At 38.4% G+C, this 21696-nt stretch overlaps 2 protein-coding genes across 2 annotated transcripts; one reads left to right on the forward strand and one right to left on the reverse strand.

Annotated features, from left to right (window-relative positions):
• Positions 1 to 864: 864 nt before the first annotated feature.
• LOC134804350 (nudC domain-containing protein 1) lies at positions 865 to 4695 on the reverse strand. Its single transcript, XM_063777362.1, has 3 exons — positions 3572 to 4695; positions 3070 to 3246; positions 865 to 1376 (listed from the first exon to the last, which is right to left on the reverse strand). Exons 1-3 carry the CDS (start codon positions 4638 to 4640, stop codon positions 901 to 903), a joined length of 1722 nt encoding a protein of 573 aa, XP_063633432.1. The 5' UTR covers positions 4641 to 4695; the 3' UTR covers positions 865 to 900.
• A 5618-nt stretch (positions 4696 to 10313) lies between these two features.
• On the forward strand, positions 10314 to 21386 carry LOC134804378 (uncharacterized). Its single transcript, XM_063777415.1, has 5 exons — positions 10314 to 10454; positions 10724 to 10852; positions 17286 to 17432; positions 17786 to 17878; positions 21229 to 21386. Exons 1-5 carry the CDS (start codon positions 10395 to 10397, stop codon positions 21235 to 21237), a joined length of 438 nt encoding a protein of 145 aa, XP_063633485.1. The 5' UTR covers positions 10314 to 10394; the 3' UTR covers positions 21238 to 21386.
• The last annotated feature ends 310 nt before the right edge of the window (positions 21387 to 21696 follow it).

Here is a 21696-nt window from a genome sequence, read left to right on the forward strand (position 1 = left end):
GCTTAATAGGTATTTCGCTTGAAATTGTATATAGTCTCATCGAGCTTGTTCTGTCCCTTGTGGCAAAGATTAATGTGGTGTTGCATCTTGGACGAATAAAACAATAATGATAGTGTCTATACAAACTCGTGGTCATCCAATAGCGCCATATAATAATTATATTCTTTTCACCACACCAGCTCGTAAAGCTGCGTTACCACCAGAGAGGTGCGAGGATGCGTAGCGAGCGATGTTTGTTAAGAATCAATAGAGTCAGTTCATTTACCTAGCTCGCTTAGCGCAGCTCTATTCGGCAATTTACTAGCTACTCATCCTCACACATCTCAGGTGGAAACGAAGCCTATAGGTATTTAATATGTACTAGAAATAAGAAGCGGTTTTGCAAACCTCAAATCTTACACCTTTAAACAATATATATTTCGGGATCCTCGGACATGGCTCTAACGATTTCGATAAAATGGAGGTTTTCAGGGGCGAAAATCGATTTAGCTAGGTCTTATCTCTGGGAAAGCGCGAATTTTTGAGTTTTTGTTTTCCGAGCAAAGGTCGGTCTGCCAGATATTATTATGACATTTCATTTATGACTATGTGTGATCCAAGAGGAAATGGTTGAGTATGCCTCTATTATATTAGTAAGTTATTAGCTAACTTATGACCTGTAGATCGTTAAAACCTTACAGCAATATAGGTTTGAAATAAAAATTGTTGTTGATAAAACATATTTTATTTTATAGTATAGCATTATTACTCACTGTAGCTTACCACTTAATATTAATCCCATATAATGATTAAATGAACATTATTTTGGAGGAAAAAGAAAAGCCTAATAAGTTTTTAACTCTGACCGACAAAGACGTCAACTGACGCGCTCGGCTACACCCCGATATCAACCTTCGTGCCCTACTGAATACCTATAGCCACCAAAGAACTCTCAGTCAAAACAAACAAATAATCATTCGTCGCCTCAATCCCCACCACCTCACCGAACCTCTCCACGTTAAACACGTTCTGCTGCCCCACTTTCACCAACCTATTCACCCCCCCACTCCTATTCCTCAACTGCCCACTATTCCTATGCTGATACACGAAAATATGCCTCGAACTCTCGCATACTACCCCATAAGATAAATTAGGAGGGCAAGTGATGAATTTCCTATTCGTTTTTGAAGACTGTATGTATCCGAAGGCCATTAGAGTTCCCTCGTGGATGAGAAAGGGTCGGTTGTCGGTAGGGTAAGGTTGCCAGATGCAGGCGTCGACGTCGTGGCGGAGGACGATGGCGGGCGACTGTTGGGGGTCGATGGTGAGGCTGAAGAGGTAGCGGTTGACGCTCAGCGGCACGCGGTGGGTGGTCTCGTGGTTGGTGTCTAGGCGAACTGGAAATAAAAAGTTACTTTCTAATATATCTTTGAGCACAGACTAAACGGACGCATTAAGGACGAGGCGGCACAACAAGTACCAATACGTCCGGAATAAGCACTACTGAATTACGTTCATTTCACAAACTCAATTTTTGTGGAGATTTAACATAACAGGTGGTAAAATTGGATGCAAGAAGCAACTGAAACAAGCGGTCGCGCTTCTATACTAAATTATAGCGGGAGCTCCCTAAGCAGCGGACTGGACCTACGCGAACGGCGAACCATTCATTGCGGTCGTCCCGCCGGTCGCGTACAGGTTCATTCGCTAAGGGCTGTATGAGGCTGGGCTTTAGACGGCGCACGAACTCGCATGCGATTTTAGTTACATTGCGGACTGTTGGTTACGTCCAATTCAACCAACCGATCAAAACCCGCAATGTAATGAAACTCGCATGCGAGTTCTCGTATCGTCTAAATGAGCCCTAAAGCTAGTACAATTGAATGAGCGAAACTTTCATTGTACGAGTGACACCTGGGCTATAACCGCGAAAATCGAAGTTCCAAAAATTCATCATCTTTCTCTGTCACTCTAATTACGGCTTCATTGGAGTAAAAGATAAAGATCCCCGCAATTTGTAAATTTCGCTTTTTCCAGTAAGCCCTCTGTATCGGTATACAGTTAGAGCCACCGTTGTATTAGTTAATGTTACACACACTATACACGATAATTCCGTAAATATAACAGATATCAGAAAACTTCAAATTGATATCCAAAGTGCGTTACCCAATGAGTAAAATTACATTAATAACTTTTTTTAAGTAAAAGCAGAAATATCCCAAACAGTAACTTCAAACCCTCCCATACATTTAGTACGACGACTCACCCCTCAAAGAACGTCGCTGTCGTAAGATAAAATTGCTTGAGATTCATTATTTGCGATAATAAACTTTAATAAATTAATAAAACTACCGTTTATGAAATAATAAATCCTAACATTTATTTTTGAATTACACCGCAAATGTTAAGAAAAGTTCATTTAGTAACATTTAAGAGGGCTCGTCAATGTATCGCACAAGAAGGGTGTCACTTCGAGCAACTACTTAACTGTAAACAAAAAATGTACTTCCTTAAAAAAAACCATAGATTTATTATTTCATAAACGGTAGTTTTATTATTTTATTACAGTTTTTTATCGCAAATATTGAATCTCAAGCAGTTTTATTTCTTACGACACCGACATTCTTTGAGGGGTGAGTCGTCATACTAAATGTATGGGAGGGTTTGAAGTTAATGTTTGGGATATTTCTGCTTTTATTAAAAAAAGTTATTAATGTAATTTTACTCATTGGGTAACGCACTTTCGATATCAATTTGAAGTTTTCTGATATATGTTATATTTACGGAATTATCGCCTGGCTACACTTAACGATTACACCCTGTATATATTTACATTCCCATATATTTACATTTACTCATTCATTCCATTCGTGCTAGCTCTTGTGAATCAACCTGGTACGTCCAGAACGCGTCCTAGTCTGATGATATAATGTTTGCCATTAGAACTAGATAAGCAAAACGTCAACGGCTTTTGATCAAAATTGGCTCTGTATTTTTACTAAATACAAGTCAACCTATTGTACAACAGATTTGGCAATTAAACTGCCAAAATGAAGCTTAATGAGTGTAAAAGATTTATGAGTAACTCACCTAGCACTGTGTCTTCCTCGGATGCTGCGTCACACTCCTCCAACTCTTGTGTGGAGAGCCCTGGAGCGGACTGTTCAATGGATGTCACCTCTGTCTCGGAGCACAGATGTGACAGTCTGCGATGTGCCTCCTTGATCAGACTCTCGTCCATAATCTGTTCACCCTTATTATCACCACCTGTAAATGTTTTTAAATTATTGCTTTTGTGGAGTTCATTCCAATGCCAAAGAAACAGTACAGTATGAGATACAAATTAGTATGTGTTGTATAATATGTACAAACTATTTAATAAGTTTATAATGTAATTGTACATACAAATACAAATTTATTAATGTACAGTATACATTTAATTTCCTGAGCATTACTACAAAATATAATAACTAAGTATTCGTATTGTACTATCAACAAAATATTATTAAACTTACTGTAAAAACTTTCTATGGTGGGTTATAAATCAGTTTGATTACACAGTGTTAAAAAGCTAACAGTCTAACATACTAACCCTCAATGAGGTTGTCCCACAGCATACTGTCTGACTTTGTCAACAATACATTAACTTGACCATTATCTTGTACATTCCAGGTAGTCAACTCGCTGTCCACTCTGTTCCGTAGCCGGCCACTCACCAACTCTTTACCCCCGTAGCTTATTTTAACTTCCAACGGACCAACATCCACTCGGAAGAGCTTCTTGTCAAAGTTATCTTCCAATTTCAATGTAATAGTTATATCTTCTGATGTTTGCAGCCAAGTGTACAATATTGTTTTGATCTCTTCCTTTTTTTCTACTATTTCCTTTTCCGAGTCTTTTGTAAATTTGAATGGATGGTCTGAAGCTAGGTAGATAGCCGAACACAAACTCTCCAATGCGGCATAATGTACAATGCCTTTGCCTTGCACTTGTCGAAAGCTCATTTGACACCAGGTTGAGTTAATTACGTCAAAGTTAAAAATGACCCATGTCAAAACAGAGTCAAACTGAGCCTCATTCTGCTCTACGGACTGTAAGAGACAGTGTAAGATTTCCGTATTGTTTTTCTCTACAATTCTGGAGTCTACAATTATGAAATACTTATCTTCGCCCAAGATGAGACTTGATTGCTGCGTTTGCCATTGTGCATTACGTTCGGCTGGTCTGCTGCGAGCGCGCGTGTCAACTATATGCAAGTACCCTGTCCCGTCACTCACCAAAGCCAAAGTATTCGAGGGGAACGACAGGCACAGGTTAAAATGACCAGATTTCCGCTCCACATGAGCCGGGATATCGTAAACAACGGTGTTTTGAAACGTTAGATTAGCGTTATCGAAACTAATGTGCCTAACTTGCTGTTTCTCATCTATGTAGTAGAAGCTGTGCGTGTAATCCCACTTATCCGCTACTAGGTGGTTATGAAGTGCGAAGAGCTTCGCGTGAATGAAAGAGTACTGGACGTCGTCGGGGAATACACGGTCTACGGGCGACGTTAGCTCGTGGCTGTAGTGAGGCAACGCCTGCAGGTTAAGCTTGTAACCTTCGAACTCGTGGTCCAACAGACGACGGTCCGGCCGCAGGTCAACTAAACTCGAAGGCATTGCGATAGTTTTCTCGTTAAAATAAATGTAGCTGCAATGCCGAATGTTTGCACATCTTGTCTGTCACTTATAAGGACCAAGGACCACGCGTTTTTTTTTTAACAATTATGGCCTGGATGCGAGTCGTTTAAGCCAAGGACCATGCGTCATTATGGTCATTATTCATTATTGACGTTTCTACTTCAACATGACTTCAACTTACAAAACCAACATTGAATATGAAAAAAAAACCCAACATGTTTTTTTTAAGCCCGCAACACACTCGCGTCAGGGGTGCGAAACTCCTGACTTCGGTCAAACTCGGCTCCGCTCGGCTCAGCATTGCTCCGAGCAATTATTAGGGTTGGCACCACTTGACTTCCTTTTGCGTGCACGACCACAGATAAGATAATCACTTGATTTTTGACAACCCTAAATAGCCGAAAGGGATAGTGTCATATATTAGAAAGGGCCAGCATGATTCGACCCTGAACCGCTGTCAAACTTCGTTTTTGTAGGAAGTTTCCTTTCTGTATGGTAGTACTATTAATTATTCTGTGCTCGCGTTCGCGGCTTCTTGACGTTCCGAATCCAGGGGGGCTACTAGCTTAGACGATATAACCAACGGAGACGCCATGTCTAAAATTTTCGGTACAAAATAGTCTGCCGTTTTTTGCGGGGGAGGGGCACATCAAATGTATAGGTACGTCATGTCAGATAAACGTCAGTCCATACATATGGTTGACATGTCGTTGACCATTGGCCGCCTATTTTCGACAGAGGGGAACGCCTGTTAATGGCGGCTCCATTGTTGATTACTCCGAGGCTACTAGTAGGAGATCCCACATATAGTCAACCTTCACCAATCTGTCTGACGGATGAAACTTTGAAAATATTAAAGAAAATATGTTCCAGAACATAAATAAATAGGGTTGCCTAAAGAAATATGGTCAAGGCTATTTTTAATAAATTTTTGAACATTTTTTTTCCGGCAAATTTCACCGATTTGTCTGACGAACGAAATAAGTTTCAATGGAAAGTATACAACTTGTACAACATAAATCAACTAACATAATAGTGACCGGAATAAGATAGGCAACCATCTTTTTCCGGTCACTATTATGTGGTTGCCGTGTTTAAAGAGGTGATTTAATATCGATAATTGCTCTCATCTGTCTGACGCTTGAATTATACATCAAAATGATGGTAATTTTATTGCAAATACAATGGTATAGGGTTGCCTGCGAAAATCCGGTCATAAATAAGGGTTGCCAGCAGCGATCATATATAACCATGGATACCGCCTTTAGGAACATTACCGTTCAAATTCTCGGGCCAAATTAGCACACATACACAATTACGCCTACATTCAAATAAGACGACGCGTTTACAGAGCCTGTAATCAAAGCTAGTAAACAAAATAAGAGTCATCTTTATTACACTAATGGTACATAGCTAAGTGTAGATGAAATGCATATAATGTCAATAACTACCAATCAGCGACATTAATCCGCTAATAACCTTCTTGTTGTACGTACTGGCCGCTGAGAGTTCGCGGTTCATATTTGATTAGAATAAGACTTGGACAGGGATAGGTTTATGCCATACAGTGAAGAACCAGTCAAATAATTCACGTATAATAATTTAATGCAGATTAAAAAATAACTAGTTAAAATGTTGTTATGACATGACAGACTAACTCAACATAAGTAAATATATCATTGTTGTATAAATGTATTCCGCTATAATAAGTATTTTGTATATTTTATTATCAATTTGCATGGCAGTGCAAAGTCACGTTCAGGTATAGTCTGTCCGTTTTTCTAAGATCAAGTACGCCATAGTAAATGTATGGCGAACTTGATCTTAGAAATCGGACTGGCTATACAGTCTGCAAAATTTACATGGGTACACGAATCGGGTCAAAAATATTTGAACAGGCGGAGTCACAATAAATCCCCACTTTCAGTTCAGAATATTTTATATGTATATAGCCGGTCAAGCAAGTTTGTCAGTAGAAAAAGGTGCAAAATTAAAATTTTGTATAGGACCACAGCCGTTCGCGCGCTTACATTTTCTAAATTTGCCGCTCTTATAATATTTTAAACTTTCGCGTTTTGAACACATATTAACTCACATTATACGAAACGAAACTGATTTACGTCGGTAAATCAAGGTAATTGAATATAATTTGCGTTAGACCCGTCTATAATGTGAGTTAATATGTTTGCCGCTCTTTTCTACTGACGGAAATGGCTTGAGAGAGAACCTACATATATGTGACAGTAGAGGGTGGATTCAAATGATCAACATTTTCAGATAATGTGTGTATTTGTTAAATTAATTCAGTGAAAGCATGATAGGAAAAATGTATCTAAGTACATATAGGAGACCGGGTATGATTATCTCACGGGTTATATCTCATGAATAGAACATATTCTAGATATCTTGCCAGGCATCCACTCAATTTCATGTCTCTCTAATTGGACAGCTTTTTTCCATAGTTCTCTGCGAATAGCATCTTGTGGGAATCTGAATGGAAAGTAATGTAAAATGACAATACCAAATTTGATTATTAATTTGAAATAACTAGGTAGTTTTTTTATAGCTCCATCTCATGAAATAAAAAAGGAAAATACAAATCTGTAAGAAGGAATTTATTACTACATTTATAATTATATAGAAAATACCTAAACCAAACACAAGTTAATAAAATAGTCTACTTCATTTAGCATAACACCATCCCTATTATCCTCGCAATTTAAAAAGTCGTATGTTGTTATGAAAGTCGTATGCAGTTGTTACGTTTTAGCTTAGTACGGTAGTATTGAAAACAAATCGTCATGTTTTTTCCAAATTCTACTGAAGTTATCTGTTTACTACAAGTGAAAAGTGATTCCACTGTCCTCGGTATGAACTAAAATAACTTCTGCACCACTTCACGACACATGAAAATATTTTTAATTACAAAAAAACGTTGTTTTTATAAATCAATTTAGCCATTTGTCACTGACTGTCATCTCGGTGGTACTGAGATTGCCAATCGAGCAGTTTGTAAGTACCGCCTATCGCGGGGTAGTTTGCGTTGGGTCATAATTGAGCGGACAGAATACTTCCATGTATAGCATTTCGCTGGTTGCCAGGCTTTTAATTAAAATAAGAAGGGAAGACTTTTAGCGATAACTCATAAACGGCTTAACTGATCAAATTTGTTTTAATTATATTTGATTGAGTTTTTAAGCACAATTTTCTTGATTTTTTTCATATTTTTTGGACAGATGGTTCAAAAGTTAGAAGGAAAAACCTTTTATTTTTCTTTCTAAACGATTATTTCCGAAATGATTAACTTTATCAAGAAATGTTGTTAAAAGACCCCTATTTGTTTTGAAAGGCCTATCCAACGACATCCCACACTATAAGGTTGTCACACAAAAAAAATTGTCACACATATTTTGTTTCTTTCAAAGCGATTATTTCCGAAAATATTCACTTTGTCAAAAAATGATCTTCTAAAACCCGTATTCATTTTGAAAGACCTTTCAAACAACATCCCACACCATAGGGTTGACACGAAAAACAAAATCCTCACGTACATTTTGTTTCTTTCGAGGCGATTATTTCCTAAAATATTCACTTTATCAATTTTTTTTTTGAAAAACCTTATTTATTTTAAAACTTATATCAATTTGCATCTTACAACATAGGTATCAAACGAAAAAAAAAGAAAAGAAATGTATGTGACCATTTTTTTCGCTTCTACCCTATAATGTGACATGTCGTTGGATAAGTCTTTTGAAATTAATACGGTTTTTTGGAAAACATTTTTTGATAACGTGAATATTTTAGGAAATAATTAAATAATAAATAATAATAAATAAATAATAAATATAAATATTGGGGACATCTTACACAGATCAACCTAGCCCCAAACTAAGCAAAGCTTGTACTATGGGTGCTAGGCGACGATATACATACTTATATAGATAAATACATATTTATATACATAGAAAACACCCATGACTCAGGAACAAATATCTGTGTTCATCACACAAATAAATGCCCTTACTGGGATTCGAACCCAGGACCATCGGCTTCGCAGGCAGGATCACTACCCACTAGGCCAGACCGGTCGTCGAAAATTGACTCGAAAGAAACAAAATGTACGTGAGGATTTTTTTTCGTGTCAAGTCTATGGTGTGGGATGTTGTTGGAAAGGTCTTTCAAAATGAATAGGGGTTTTAGAAGATCATTTTTTATAAAGTGAATATTTACGGAAATAATCGCATTGAAATGTGTGTGACAATTTTTTTATCGTTTCAACCTTATAGTATGGGGTGTCGTTGGATAGGTCTTTCAAAATAAATAGGGGTCTTGAAACAACATTTTTTGATAAAGTGAATATTTTAGGAAATAATCACCTCGAATGAAACAAAATGTACCTGAGGATTTAGTTTTTCGTGTCGACCCTATAGTGTGGGATGTTGTTGGAAAGGTCTTTCAAAATGAATAGAGTTTTAGAAGAACATTTTTTGATAAAGTGAATATTTTCGGAAATAATCGCTTTGAAAGAAACAAAATGTGTGTGATAATTTTTTTTGTGTGACAACCTTATAGTGTGGGGTGTCGTTGGATAGGTCTTTCAAAACAAATAGGGGTCTTTGAACAACATTTCTTGATAAAGTTAATCATTTCGGAAATAATCGTTTAGAAAGAAAAATAAAAGGTTTTTCCTTCTAACTTTTGAACCATCTGTCCAAAAAATATGAAAAAAATCAAGAAAATAGTGCTTAAAAAATTCAATCAAATATAATTAAAACAAATTTGATCAATTAAGCCGTTTATGAGTTATCGCTAAAAGTCGTCCCTTCTTATTTTAATTAAAAGCCTGGCAACCCTTATTTGTGACCTGATTTTTGCAGGTAACCCTATACCATTGTATTTGCAATAAAATTACCATCATTTTGATGTATAATTCAAGCGTCAGACAGATGAGTGTAATTATCGACATAAAATCACCTCTTTAAACACGGCAACCACATAATAGTGACCGGAGAAAGATAGGCAACCTAGTTGATTTATGTTGTACAAGTTGTATACTTTCCATTGAAACTTATTTCGTTCGTCAGACAAATCGGTGAAAATTTGCCGAAAATATTTTTTTTTCAAAAATTTATTAAAAATAGCATTGACCATATTTTTTTAGGCAACCCTATTTATTTATGTTCTGGAACATATTTTCTTTCATATTTTCATAGTTTCATCCGTCAGAGAGATTGGTGAAGGTTGACTATATGTGGGATCTCCTACTAGTAGCCTCGGAGTAGTATAATATAAATTATAATATGTATTAGATGGGCTACCGCCAATATCGAAGTTCGTCAATTGCGGGCAATAGAGTTTTTATTTAAAAAAGAGGTTATGCCGAAAAGTATTTTGGCGCAGTAGCGCCACCAATGCTCTTGGCCAATTTTTTTTTTCTTTTAAGGGCACTCTTGCTACCTACAGGTGTACAGGTACAATATAAAATTGAAATAAAACTTACAAGAAACCTAAAACTTGACCACGACGTTTTACGTTTCCCGCGCTTTTCAGCCAACATGTTTGTGGTTTGAAATTTAAAAACGCCCTATTAATTCGCTTGAAGAACTCGTATCCAGGCCATATTTGTAAAAAAAACTCATTTGACATCAAAACATAACCTTTAAATTAATGAAAAGTAATTTTCCATTAATTAAACTGTAATTTGGATGTATTAGCCGTCTCAAAAATTTCGCTATGCCGTTCGTAAAGGACTCATCGTATCGCGACATGCCAAGTTCTTCAGAAATAGCCAACGTAAGTACCCTGAATAATGCTAAATTAAGTGATTGATTGCATTTGTTCGTTGCAATGTTGTCAACAGTGTTTGTATTTATGCACTTGTAAACAAGGTCGAGCGTGGGCCGTGCGCTGCACCTGCGCGGCCCGGGCCGGCTAAATTATCCTTCATTAGTCTATAGTCCTTGGTAAACAGCGCGCGTTAAAACTTTTCAAAATAAGCTGAAAAGTAAAAGTGCTGGATTTAGGTACGTCGCGAGATTATGTCGATGTTCTATTATCTTCAGGAGGATTACCACGAGTTTTTGTCACTGAAGAAGCTGATAGTGAAGATTACCAAGCAGCAGCACTCCGTCTTCCGGTGCAGGTCCATTGGGATCCTCTCCAGCCAGGGCCAGGGCTACACTTTGCGTGATGTAAGTTTTTTTTTTCACATACACGTGTATACCTTTAGAATCTCACTGACCAAATATCATGGGTTTATTCCTGTTTGTTCCCGCTGGGCACTGATGAGAATAGGTGCTTTCATGTAAATAATCCCCATTTATCCCCGCCTCATGTATTTCATGTACATTAAGCATAGGTATTGAACCAGGGATCTCTAGATTATTGGTCATGCCAATCAATATTTAAATGTTTGTTTTCATTATTTTTCTTTTTGGCCAACTCTAGTGCTAGAGTTTGACCAAGCTAACTATGCATGCCTTTTGCAATGACAAAGTGTGCCAATGTCATCATTAATGTCAAATTTCTATGAAAATATGATGTTTATAATGACACTTCCTTCACATCGTCCACTAATACTATTCCTCTATTCAAGTCAGTGCAAAGTTAGCTTAGACAGACTCTATACTGCTATTTTTAATTCACAATCAATAAATATCACTCACTTAAAACTCCTTGTATTTAAAATTATTCTCTAACCCCCCCTTATTCATAAAACTAAATGGGCACATTAGTGTTTTCAATTTTTCTCTATGGCTCGGAGTCATGGTTAATACGGGCAATAGACAGGAAAAGAATTAAGGCATTTGAGATGTGGTGTTGGAGGAGAATGTTGCGCATACCGTGGACAGCAAAACGAACCAACAAATCCATTCTCAATCAACTCAGGATCAAATCCAGACTATCCACAATCTGTTACCAATGAGTCCTGGGCTATTTTGGACATATTGCTCGAAGGCAGCCAGATAACTTAGATAAACTGGTTGTTGTAAAAGTAGATGGCAAGAGGCCGAAAGGACGGTTACCCACTCATTGATCCGATCAAGTAAGGAACATTACAGGACTTACTGTCACTACTTCCCTTAGACAAGCCGAAGACAGGGTGAAATGGAAGCAGCTCGTCGAGGCTATGGTGAAGGCATTTCAAGACAGGCACGACCTCTCACAGTTACTTCTTTAGATCAAATTGTAACAGAGTCCAATCAGACTAACTTTTTAGGTATATGTGTCGATGATAGTTTGTCTTGGAATGAGCATATTAATAAAGTATGTAGTAAAGTAAACTCGTTTGCATTTGCCTTGTGGAGATTGACGAAAATTAGCAGTAAAGAGACTGCAATACAGGCGTATCACGGCTATGTTTGCTCTGTACTCAGATATGGGATTCTTGTTTGGGGAAATTCTAGTCACGCAAACCAAGCACTGCTAGCACAGAAACAGTGCATCAGAGCTATTTGTAATGTAGACATATTGACCTCATGCAGACCTCTATTTAGAAATATGAAACTTCTGACTGTGCCATGTATGTATTTATATGAAATCTGTTTATTTGTTAGAGTGCATCCTGAACTTTTTACTAGATATAAGGACATTTGTCAGTTTAATACGAGATACCCTAATCGTCTCGTCATACCTGCTAAAAAGACAGTATTATATGGAAAGAGCGCTTATTGTATGGCAATAAAAATTTATAACTGTCTCCAAGATGATCTCAAAGTACTACCACTTAGTCTTTTTAAGCGTAAACTTAAGAGTTGGTTGATACAGGAATGTTTTTACTCAATTGATGAATTTTTCGACTTCTTCAAATATGATTAGATACTGACATTGTAATTAGATTAAGTATGACATCTGTTTTGACATTGTAATTATAAGTAGGGATATGTATAATATTAGATTTATTAGCATTATTAATAGATGTAGCATATCTAGGGTTTGTGTTTTGCATGCCAGTTGCTGGTGAAGTATGCATGTGCTTCTTAATTGCTAATCCATCTTTTGTACCATATTTTATGCAAAATAAAGATATTTGATATTTGATATTTGATTTCAGTAATGAAGAACACGAAGAAGAAGAAATGGGCACATTATGGGGACGGGATAAATTATGTTTTATCCCTTTCTAACAAATACATAAGTCAAAATGACAGATTAGAAATCCTCAATTAGACAAACAATTATTGCCTAATTGAGGATTGTAGCGCGTTTAAGAATAAGGGGGTAAATGAATACAGGATTAAAGCTATCAATATAATACCTTAGTAATTAGACGGTTTAAAGAAAATATTACTGTGAAAAATATTTTATTGCAGAGAGGCGTAACACTTTGCCCTGGAATTAAAAATAGCAGCAGCAGGTGGGAAACAAGGTGGCCAGGGCCTACAGCACCCCCTTCCCCAAAGACTCGCCATCACCCTCAGCCCACATCCCCCTCCCCCTCTGCCAATGGCCATTTTCTGGGAGTTGTATGGGGTGGAACCTGAACCACAGAATAATTAATAGTAATATAATATCATACAGAAAGTAAACTTCCTACAAAACCAAAGTTTGACAGTGATTCAGGGTCGAATCATGCTGTCATTTTTTAATATATGGCACTATCCCTTTTTGCTATTTAGGGTTGTCAAAATTCAAGCCATTATCTTATCTGTGGTCGTGCACGCTAAGGGACGTCAAGTTGTGTCAACCCTAATAATTGGTCGGAGCAATGCTGAGCCGAACGGAGCCGAGTTTACCCGAAGGGAGGAGTTTCACACCCCTGCCTGAAGCCTCATTCCTGGAACCCACCCTCTGAACAGCTTAGGAGCTTAGTGCTTCATAGAATAGCCTGAACGAGAATGCTGTAATACATCTACAGTACACCTTATAAAACAAAGTCCCCCGCCGCGTCTGTCTGTTTGTGTGTTTGTTTGTATTTTCGCAATAAACTCACAAACTTTAACTCAATACTATATCAATAGTGATACTTGAGGAAGGTTTAGGTGTATAATTTCTTAACCCGTGCGAACCGGCGCGGGTCGCTAGTTGGATTATAAGAGGGACACGCTGAAAGTTTTTAGAATAGATAAAACTCTCTTGTTTGTCTGTCAAAAAGCTTTGTCAGTAGAAAGAGGCGCGAAATTCAAATTTCCTATGATGACGATAACCCTTCGTGCCTATGTTTTTTAAATTTGCCGCGGGACGTGACGGGAGTTATATAGAGCTCCCGATACACGTGTTACACGCTGAGACGGGTACCCGTGTTCTTAAGCCCGCCGGGCTTAAGAACCCGAACTACACAAACCCGCCCGGATTCGGATACGTTTACACGGGTACACGGATACACGAAATAACGGATCTTATTTACCCGCCGGTTCGACCCTTCACTCTCGTGTAGCGGAGATTCGTGCTATGAAGACATACGATTGAATATGTGGGAGGTTAGGAAGATTCGATTACCTACTTACTTTGCAGTTTTACTGGATTGATTGGTAATGTCAATAATAGGTAGGTAAGTACACTTTGTTTCAATAATCATAAGCTTAAAGTTAACAATATCTTAGTAACTGTTAACTTCATTGATAGGTATTTCATTTTCATTGTATTTCATTGATGTAGTTTTTTGATAATTAAAGTACTTAAACCTAAATGATTATCTAACTAATACAAAAGTAGATAGTTATGCTTACTGAAACTACCACGAACGGAATATGTTATATTTTCCTTTAGCAAAATCGCAATTTGCTCACTGTTTTTAAGTAGCAAAGTACCCTTGTTCGAGCTGCTGAGGTGAAAAATCAATTAAATTGGTACAACACATATCAATCACATTGAACATCCGATAAAATAAAACTGCTAAACAATCGGAGCTCCTGAACCTGAATCTATGTTTTATTTAAAACTTTATACATTACTTCAATCTCTGCTACACGCCAAGGACGGGTTAGGCCCGCGTGTATTTAAGGTCCGTTTCGCCGTGTACACGGGTACCCGGATACACGGATCTTAAATACACGTGTGCCCGACTACACGTGTAGAACGGATCAGAAAACCGTGTACGTGTAGTTCGGAAACGGGTACCGAACACGTGTACACGAAACCCGGACACGACCGCGAGCCCTTTATATACCGCGCGGAATATAATGGGACCAATCTGAGGGCCCGCGAACCACGTTCGACGTGTTGCATCCCTGTCACACTTACGTACGAATTTACAAGAGCGACAGAGAGGCTTCGAACGTGGTTCGCGGTAGGCCCTCTGTATGTATTTAATTTTTGTATGACTTCAAAATCGGTCGAGAGGTGTCGGTGTCCTTAGGTAACAACCAAAAAAACTTAAAATATTAAAATCCATTTAATTTTGTATTCTCATCTTGCAAAACAATATGGAATGTATGAAAAAGAAACCGGCCAGGTGCGAGTCGGACTCGCGCACGAAGGGTTCCGTACCATTTAACGCAAAAAATGGCAAAAAAAACCACGTTGTATAGGAGCTAGGGCTTCCAAATACCGGACTTATTCAATACCTGTATTAATACCGAAACTGTTTTCATCAATACCGGGATCCCGGGGTCCCGGTATTGACTATGAATCGCTTAAAAAATTTGAGTTTCATTAAAAAAAGGCTCACTGAAACACCAGATATGTATGGCCTTAGCTTAGGATATTAAACAATAAACGCCATCTGCAATAATTATCATTTCACCTTCCAGGTTGACAATCATTTTATCCGCCTTGTTGACTTCACCAGTCACATTTTTAATTCAACCTAATAAACCGGCCAATATATATTCAAATTTGCTACCAAAAATTCACCACAATTCATTTCTTTCTACTTTTTGATATAATTTTAAGAACGAATTATATTAATATCATATCCTGAACATCAGAATTCATCACCAATTATTTATCTAATGCATATGCACAGGTCTTGTTTCAATTAAATGATCTTCTTTAATTAAATGGGCAAGTAATCTTCTTGATACAGCCGAATTTGATCATTTTAATGGATTTTAAAAGTTAAAATCGGCACATTTTCCTTATTTTTGAAAATACCGGGATCCCGGTATTGCATTAAAAAATACCGGTATAGAAAAATGCGTTTAAACAGACGGGATCCCGGTATTTCGGGATCCCGAGATCCCGGTATTGGAAGCCCTAATAGGAGCCCCAGTTAAATATTTATTTTATTTGTTTTTAGTATTTGTTGTTATAGCGGCAACAGAAATATTTGTACATCATCTGTGAAAATGTCATCTGTCTAGATATTACGGTCATGAGATACAGCCTGTGACAGGCAGACTAACAGCGGAGTCTTATTAATAATAGGGTCCCGCTTTTTACTCTTTGGGTACATCAAACAATTCAATATCCTAACTACAATATCGCGATAGCCCCCTCTGAAGGGGGTGGGGGTGCGTGTGGGTGGACTGCTAAAATCTACACTGCAATATTCGTATTGATTAATTAATTCCAATATTGTACCTAGATTTCTCGGTACCGTTTTTTGCGAGGGTGTGTGATACAGTAGACCACGCAAACTACGTGACAAGTATATTTCCTAAGGGTGTTTAAAGACGAAGACAATTAACTTACTCATTCAAAAATAGTTGTTATGACTCAGGCACAAATGTCTGTGTCATAACACAAATAAATGCCCTTACCGGGATTCGAATTCGGGACCATATGCTTCATAGGCAGGGTCACAACCCAGTAGGCCAGACCGGTCGGACCGGTGTAATGTCTAATTTGTCTTTGGGATGTTATATACCTACTGTTAATTTGTAAAAAAAAGTAAAAATTATATATTAACTAAGAAGAATTGTAATACAGTTGTTTTAAATTGTTATGAAACTTATGATTTAAGAAATAAAATTTCGTTGTAAAAGTGTGCATAAAACAGCAGGATTTTGCATATCACTGTAACTATAATTACCAACCAAATCCAATATACAAATTATACAACTCATACATAAGTACAGTAATTAAGTGCCCCAACTCACGTCGGATACTTGTTTTAGGGCACCGACTTAATTACATTTTCCTTTTGATTTAATTGTCCTCGTAAGGCCCAAAAAATTATCCTATTTTAATTTTGAACCTTTTTTAGTAAAATTTGGATGAAATCCGTTAGTTTGAGAAAGGTAAGAAGCGTTTCCTAGGGTTCCTAATAGACGGAGGTTTGAAAGTTTTTTAGAATGACGTCTATGTAGTGTAGGTGTACATCTGTGGATAATTCCGTGGGTTGAAACTGCACTAATGAGTCTATTCAGTATAAAATAGATGATGCCCGGAATGGTATTGCAATATTCTAATCCTATGTACAACGAATTGGTTTATGAAGCCCCCCCCCCCCTAGCAGATTTTTTTTTATAAATTAATAGAAATAAAATTAACACATCCGAGAATAAAAAAAGTAAACAATGCGAGGATTATGAGTAGATTCTGCCATTTTGTGGGCTACATCGGATGCATAAACTTAACATTGTCGCTTCGCCCCAAAAATTGGGGGCCACTGTGCTGCCCCCTACAGGTCATGCACGCTTGACACGCTTCCTATAGGCCCATCTTAGTTTTGTCTCTAATGGATGTCCTCATTTCTTTGTAACCTGTTTTTTGTGAATTGAACAGATTTGTATTTTGTAGATCGACGACAGCTCAATAGAGGTCCGCGTGTCCCTGCGCTACATTAAAGCGCTTGTTCCGTACGCGGGGAGACCTGCCACTGCGCATATACTTGGCTTCGTCCATTGGTCATCCGGAGCGCCCGTTTTATACGCCATCTTTGTCAAGGTAAGAAATTATTCTGTCAACAATGTCCATAGGTATTAATGTAAGAGACAAGACACGTTCTAATAATAATACTCCAGAGCATCAAGGGGCTGTAGTAGACCTGAGTATATGGTTTTAATTACAACTCGATACCTCCCACGCATTCCTGAGATAAAGGGTCTCGACAGACAGACGGACGGACAACTAAGTAATCGTATATGCTTATAAGGGTTCCGTTTTTTCCTTTTGAGGTACGGGAACCCTAAGAATTGGTAAAAACAAAAACTATTTTAACATTTCTAAGCACATTTGGAGCTTGCTACTTATTTTGAATTCATAGTTTAGTAACTATTCCCAATGTTTTTTTTTTTCAGGACGTCTTTCCGCCTCTAGCTCACAAACTCTTTACCACCATGGAATGGATAGTCAACAACCATAAGGCAATTAACCCGGAAAGAAGGAGAAAGGTAAATCTAATGGCTCGTCATCATACATGTTGCTATCTCCTTCATTCTCGCTCGGAAATAACGAGTAGAGTCGCACCACGCTAAGTTTCATGCCAAGCGCTACGTCAAGTATGGAGCTTATAGAGATACTTATGTACAAACAGCAACACTCCTGACTGAACATCGGTGGACCTTATTACAAATGCATAAGGTCTACTGATGTACAGTTAACAGTGTGGGCGATGGTACATATTATGCATTCTTACTGCTATGTTTGTGCATAGTTAGCGTGACCAGAGTCAATGATAGAGAAATGATCTCAAAGGCTTCGGTTCACACGGCGTTCATTTTGAGCGTTGCCATACAAATTTTGCTGTCACTACGGTATTCGATAAAATCCCGTATAAATACTGTATACGGGAAAAATTTACGCCGTGTGACCCTAGCCAAAGTCGTCACATGGCCCTTGGCCTGACGGGCAGTGCGGTGGGGTTTTTTAAACTGTTTTTACTCCTTGTCTATGGGGAAAAATTTGAATATGGAGTAAAATAAAAAATTGCCTTCATTGAAGTGTTCCCAGGACGTTAAAATAAATGTTGGTGCAATTTTTTATCCCTTTGACCGCCAACGACGTCAACTGACTTTGCTCGACAAAAGTGCTGCGTAACAGCGAAAATTCGCGATTGATCCTCAGAGGCGGCCAGCAGAAACTGTGACAGGGGCAAGTGCGGGGAAAAATGTACAAACGGTGGCACCCGACCAAGGAGTTATTGAGCCAAATGACCAACTTGTACTACAGATACAGATGGCGGCGACCGGGCCAATCGCTATTGACCAAACGACGTGCGAGCAGATCGAGGCCTCTGCGCTTATGTACGAAACTGAACAGGAGGCCATGCCGATATTGGTAGAGATGGAGTCAAATGACCAAGACACAGGGCAAATAGATCAGATGGGGGCAATTGAGCAGGGGACTGTTCAAACGGAAACTGTGCGAACGTCTCATAGACTGTTTGACCATATTGACGAGCCGGGTGTTCATGTGTGGCCAACTGACCCGGTGAGGACGTTTCTCACCGCGCTACCAATGCCCGTTCCAGGGGTATGCCTTTGGTGCAACTATAATTTCATTCAAACTGTAAAATACCCTACAGGCACCATGGAGTCTCAACACACGGGAGAAAGTAGTCCAGTAGAACGTCCGAGCCATGTTATTCAAGAACGTATTGCCGATCCTACTTTTGACCCTCACTGTGAGCAGTGTATGCGTATGGCCGGACAAAGTCATACGTATGCTTACAGTGCCTACAGTGGATACAATCCTATCGGACAACGATTTAGAACGGCGTATGCTACTGATGAACCTTTAAATCGATCTGTCGCAGATGCCTATGCCAATGGTCAGGCGCTCTACCGCAGCTTATATGGCACGTCACAAACGACTTATGTCAATACTAATATGGAGTTCGGCGCAACACAAAGGGGAGTAATGGGAACATCTGTACGGGTATTGGTGAAAACTTAATCGTTGTGTTGTGTTGTTATGGCTTACAGTGTTTTAGTATTGTTCGGTGTGTTTTTTTAATTGTTTGCTCAATTTGGTTTCAAATCAGGTTACTTAGTTGTATATTAGATATAATTAAAACCTGGAGTCTATGTGCCGCGCTTTATAGGTGCTGCGGTGATTCGGAATATGCATATGTTAATTTTTATATTTCGTTTAACTGTGTGAACGGATTTAATGATTTTATATGTTTGGTTTACCTGTTTAATTAGAATTCTTTCATATACAGCGTAATCTTCACAGTACGTCTCTATTTTATGGTATGCTTTTAAGGGCAAGTTGCACCAACCACAATTGATGGCCTGATCACTCAGCACACATCAGCAACGTCACTCAGCAGAGAACTATGAAACTTCCCATACAGTGGCAACCATTTGGTGCAATCGACCCTTTTCTGTGTCTTTGAATGTCCAGAAATGTCTACCAGAAAGAGAATTTGAAATAGAGGAATATTGTCAAAGTAAATTAGGTATGTAGTCAAATACTACAAGAAAATATGCGGTTTGCGAACAAGACAATACATAAAAAAATAAAATCCTACTATGCCATGCCATGCCATGGATTTACTGCCATCTTTCGACACAAATGATTAACACTTTTAGAACGCAATTTGACTTTGATCCTTATTTTTTCACTGATATGTGTTAAATTTGTTTCGCCATAGACATGTCAAAAAGTATCACCATCTAACTACTCGACGATAGGCCAAAGGTATGTTGCCATCTTTTCGAGCGAGTATCAAAGTCAAATGGCGTTCTAGAAGTGTTAATCATTTGTGTCGAAAGGTGGCAGTAAATGTACTGACTACATAATTTACTTTGTCAATATTCCTCTAGTCTAAATTCTCTTTGGTCTACCGTATGCACAAACGCGAGTTTAACTACTTAAGAGCCCATCAACGTGCACACTAGCGCCACTGCGAAATAATCGTGATTATTTAAATTTAACGCTAGGTATTTAAAAAAGGGGGCCTCTACGTACTGTATTTTGTATTTAAGTACCTTTTCGAATACATCAAACTAATTTTTATGTTGCTGGATTCGTCGATCTATGAACTCAAAACCAAAACGGCCGTTTTAACTTTGGATGCATACTAGATTGACCAATCCAGCAACATAAAAATTAGTTTGATGTATTCGAAAAGGTACTTAAATACAAAATACAGTACGTAGAGGCCCCCTTTTTTAAATACCTAGCGTTAAATTTAAATAATCACGTTTACTTAGCAGTGGCGCTAGTATGCACGTTGATGGGCTCTTAAAACTCCTACAGGCTATGTAGGAATTTACCTTTTCTGTGACCAACGTAGTAAATATATGTTAATATAATTAATACTTATCAGTATAAACTCTCGAAACGAAGTTTATTTTGCTCGGGGCAAGAGAAACAGTATGAATTTTCCCTACAAGTGTTTCTCAGTCTCAATATTTCTCTTACCCCATCTAACCAGTAGAAAACCTTATGTCCGCTGTACACACTCGTTGAGAGCCTCGGCACCGCACCGATCCACTCGGAGAAGCGCGAGACGAGACAAGGAACAGCGAGACGAGAAGGGAAGCATTTACACACTCGTTCTCGGTCTGTCTCGGGGTCTCTCGACGAGTGTGTACAGCCCGCATTACGAGACAGCTCTTGTATCGTATTAGTAGTGCGTTACGATCAGAGATGGGCGAGGATGCGTTGAGGGATGTGTTTTTAAGAACCCATAGAAGGAAAACGCGCCCTTCGCAACGCAACCACGCTCCACGCACATCTCTGCTCAAAACCCACCCTTAAGGTCGCTGCAATAATAAAATTTGTATTTCAGGACGAATAACAAATTCATAAGGACGAGTATTATCATACTCGTCAGCAAGCGGAGTCCCACGCAGGCCTCCAGCGGCCTCCAGTCACCCCGACAAACCTCATGTTCCTTCCATACACGGGCTACCCATATTTTAGATGTACATGCACCGATAACGAAGACAGGCCTACGGACAGTCCGATACATTTCGATGCATCGATGATAGATTTCGATCAGTTCGATGACTCGAACGATTCGATCGATAATTGGATCGATATCAATTTGTCTGATATCGATTTCGATCCGAATAACATCGATTATGACAGTTTGATCGAGTAACGTTCGAGTGGTAGACAAATTGATGTTATTATAGAGTCGGACCATAGCGCTAAGTTTTCATGCCAAGTGCTACGTCAAGTATGGAGTTTATAGGGTTATGTAGGTATACTTGCCAAGTATGCCAAGTTTGTGCAAAGTGAGCGTGGTCAGTCT

The sequence above is a fragment of the Cydia splendana genome, chromosome Z (assembly GCF_910591565.1).
Source record: "Cydia splendana chromosome Z, ilCydSple1.2, whole genome shotgun sequence".
Classification (NCBI taxonomy): Eukaryota; Metazoa; Arthropoda; class Insecta; order Lepidoptera; family Tortricidae; genus Cydia; species Cydia splendana.